Here is a 4263-nt window from a genome sequence, read left to right on the forward strand (position 1 = left end):
CGCGCGTGGCTCCAGGTCGCTGGCCACGATGGAGTAGGAGACGCGGCTGTTGGGTCCCAGGTCGGGGTCGGAGGCGCTGACTTGGGCGATGGAGGCACCCGGAGGGTTGTTCTCGGCAATGTGGACCAAATAGAAAGCCTGTTCAAAAACTGGAGCATTGTCGTTGACATCTTCGATGTGCAGAGTGATACTTGAGCTGGAGGAAAGGGGTGGCTTTCCCCTGTCAGTGGCTGTGATAGTGACATTGTACGAAGGGGTCTTCTCCCGGTCCAAGGACCCATCTGTTACAAGCTTGTAGTAATTATTGGCAGAAGATTCAATTCTGAAAGGAACTGTTTCTTTTATGAGGCATGTGACCTCTCCATTTTGGCCCGAATCTTTGTCATGTGTTTTGAACAGAGCAATCACCATCCCGTGTTCTGCACCCTCGGTTATGGAATTAGACACTGAAGTGAAAATAACCTCTGGGGCATTGTCATTCTCATCTAAAATTTCTATTATAATTTTACATTCAGTGGCCATTCCTCCACCATCCTTGGCTTCTATGCTCATGGTATAACTACTCCTAATTTCGAAGTCTATAGGACCTTTGGATTTAATTTCTCCATTTTGATGGTCTAGCATAAACATATTTCCAATATCTCTTAGTGTTTTGAAGGAGTAGGTGATCTCTGCATTGATGCCCTCATCCTGGTCGATGGCTGTCACCTTGAGCACAGAGGTGCCCAAGGGCAAGTTCTCTGGAAGGCTAACTTTGTACACATCCTGACTGAACACTGGGGGGTTATCGTTGGCATCAGTGACCTCAATCCTGATTTGAATGGTGCCACTTCGGACTGGGTCACCCCCATCCATTGCGGTCAGGACTAGAAAATGGGAGCTCTGGTGTTCCCGGTCCAGGGGCTTCTCCAATATTAATTCTGGGGCATTCTTGCCTTCAATCTTATCCTTCACCATCAGAGAGAAATACTCATTATAGCTGAGTTGGTAACTCTGGAGAGAGTTAGGTCCTACATCTGCATCTATAGCGGATTCCAGACCAAACTGAGTTCCTAGAATTGCAAGTTCATTGATTTGTAAAACAATGCTATTTTGGGGGAAATACGGTGGATTGTCATTTATATCTTCTATCCTCACCGTTATATGAAAAACATTTAGAGGATTCTCTGCCACGATCTCTAGGGGCACAACACACAGGGTGCTTTGGGGACAGAGCGACTCCCTATCTATTCTGTCACTGACAAGTATGTTGCCATTCTCCCTGTTTACGGTGAAGTATTGTTTCTCTGCACTAACTCTGAGGTTGCGGTTCAGTAAATCCCGTACATGCAGCCCCAGGTCTTCAGCAAGGTTCCCTACTACTGAGCCCCTGGCCATTTCTTCAGGAATAGAGTAGCGGATCTGCTCAGAGAGCCCCCCACAGAACAAAGGCAGCAGAAAGGGAAAGAGTACTTGCCGCTGCCCGGTATGGCTCCTCTGCTTCGCCCTAGTTCCCATCCTTTTCTTCGCTGCTGCAGCCTCAGATGTAACGAGAAGATGCTTTACAAATTGTGTTTAAAATATTTACTGCTAATGCGTAGAAAACTCAACACTCTGTTTCAAGGCATTCCATTCCGTATTCCAGAATCATTTGCTGAGCAGAGAGCCCGAATCTGGACTTTATCTCCTTTCAGAACTGCTTCCGTGACTGTGCAGAAAACCACTTAGGTAGATCGTGGACTCCAGTTCTTGCAGCGCATTGGCCAACAGCGGCGCTCGGAGTCTACTTAGAAAACTGCAGTCCGAAGCCTTGCAAATAATGAGATTCGCTATTCTGACAGATTTGTTGGACTGATGTATAGGGAACGAGGCAATAAATGAGTTTTGGGTGTGTCTATTTTCTAGTGTTTACTATCAAAGAAGGTTCCTTAGAGATTTGATTCTATAGAAGTCATTAACCCAGTATAGAAAAGTTTATCTTTTTCTAATCAGAGGCAGGGCATATACTGGAGGAATAAAGCAAAGTCTTCCCTCCAGACTTAGAACAAAGACCACATGGTAAAATAACCTCACCAAATGATATGGGGAAATTTTTACAGCCATGAAATAATACCCAGTATTAGCTTCAATCTTATGTGCAGATAATTTTCCTCCTCCTTTTTCCAGAGGAAACTGGAGGACAGCTCAAAGGCATAATCAGGATAAGGATGACCAATGACATATAGCCTTCCTTGCTACTTATAAAATAGATTTATGAAAGGGATTATCAACTATTGTACACCTTCACCATAAACAGAATATAAAAGCATACCCTAGTAGGTTACCATAGGAATTTAATGACATGCAAAAATGTGAGGTGTTCTATTTTTATCCTTCTCTTTAACTGGACCACATGTTGTACCATAACAGAACTTTATCACTACCTCTGAGTCAAAATAACTGTCTTAATCTCAAGTTTCAAAGCTAACCTTTCCTTTTTGTTCTCCAAGATCTTGGTTGCCAGCTCCTAACTGTTCAGACAGTGTTTTAAAATATATATATGGAACAACCTCCTTCTCCCCACAAATGCCTCATATCCTTTTTATTCATCTAATTTCAATTCAAGTAAAATGCCTTAAGTCTTTTTTTTTTCTGTTTGGAATTCCATAGGCATAAAATTTATCCCTACATGCTTAAGGCACTCTGACATTTTTCTTGACGTTGGGACAAATTTAGGCATCTGTTGCAGGATTTCCCTTTCCTACAGTTGAAATTCTTTTTGCCCAAACATTAGACACTCAATTATAGTTAAATATATTAAGGTCAATCCCTAAATGAGAAAGGAAAACTTGAAAGGGAACCTGAACATGTAAATAATCTGGGTCAAACGTTTCAAAGCGGTATGAAGAGTGCTAAGCTGAATTGATCGTGATGATTCCTGTGATCAAATATCCTCAAAATTTTCCTTTCCTCACTTGACTTTCCTCCACATTGTTTCAGATAACATGTAGGTCATTAGGTAACTACAGGGCTTCAATTACAAGTTGGTTCTGAATATAAGGATTGAATATACTTACATATAATACAAAATGAATTTTCAAAGGAAATAAAAAAGGAATCCATGACTCACAGGCATATTGAAAACAGACAACAAAAAAAGGAAATACCAAATAGGAATACCAGCTAAATCAGTCTCATAAGGTCCAAATAACTACTGCATCTCTTATATTTACAAACTGGTCCACATCAGTAAATCTCAAAAATGTAAGCATGTTTAGCAAATTTGTAAATAGCTTTTTGAGAAGCACTGGATCAAAATTATTTCTGCAAGTGAATTTACCACATTAAAAAATCATGAACACACACTAAAGTACCAGTAAAAGAATAAAAGGAAATAATACCAGTTCAACAATTCAACTACTCAGAACAATCAAATGACTGCACTGTAGAAACAGAAAAGATGTCTAGAACTTGAGGGGAAAAAAGTGTACATTTTCTCTCCCAAGAGAATCTAGTAGTAAAAAGGCAGTCAATATATCTGTTTTGGTAGTATAAATAAAAGAAAGTTGAAATAATCAACATAATTTAAACATATCACCACCCATCAAAGATCAAAATAGAATTCTTTCATGCTCAGAGAAGAGCTTACATCTGTAAACACCTACATGTAAGTGTGTGTATATGTGTGTATAGATAAGGAAAAGAGCTACAGAGTGTATCCCACTGAATGAAGAGGGCCAAATTTGAACATTAGAAGTAAAGCAAATAATGGTAGAATATAATTATGAATTAGGGAAGGCAATGTGAAGTCGTAATAGGGAAATAAATAAAAACTGTGAATCATTAATTTGAATCTTAACCAATTTACATTGATAGCCACAGACACTGATGATAGAAAAATATTACTAAAATTTAACTTATTATAAAGCAAGCCATGATAGTTGAACTAGACCTTTAGAATCAAAAGAGAATATACCACAGGGGAGGAAAAAACTTTCTGAAAAATGATGGTAATCTGTTGAAAATAAAAGTACAGGAACTCACATGTATTGCTCTAAATATGTATGAACTGAATATGTCCCCTCCCCCCACACTCAAAACAGGGTTGGTTTTTGTTTTTGGTTTTTTTATGTTGTTTTGTTTTGAAAAAGCCATTTAAAAGACTTGTGCGGAGATACTAGCAACTCAGAGTCAGGTAATAAATCTCACCTGATTATTCGTGGAGTCAAGATTGCCTAAACCAGCAGCTGAATCTTCAGCTATCAAGAGTGGCTCGCTTTTCCCACAGCTCTCCTGGCTGATGAG

General features: G+C 39.6%; 1 protein-coding gene across 1 annotated transcript; it reads right to left on the reverse strand.

Moving 5' to 3' along the window:
• Nucleotides 1-6: 6 nt before the first annotated feature.
• Nucleotides 7-4257, reverse strand: LOC116629713 (protocadherin gamma-B7-like; the record flags this gene model as incomplete). The annotated part of the gene is made up of 1 exon (XM_032399951.1): nt 7-4257. A coding segment is annotated over exon 1 (1491 nt), but the record flags the coding sequence as incomplete, so codon positions are not given.
• Nucleotides 4258-4263: the final 6 nt, after the last annotated feature.

Source organism: Phoca vitulina, unplaced genomic scaffold (genome assembly GCF_004348235.1).
Source record: "Phoca vitulina isolate PV1807 unplaced genomic scaffold, GSC_HSeal_1.0 scaffold2422, whole genome shotgun sequence".
In the NCBI taxonomy this organism is placed as follows: Eukaryota; Metazoa; Chordata; class Mammalia; order Carnivora; family Phocidae; genus Phoca; species Phoca vitulina.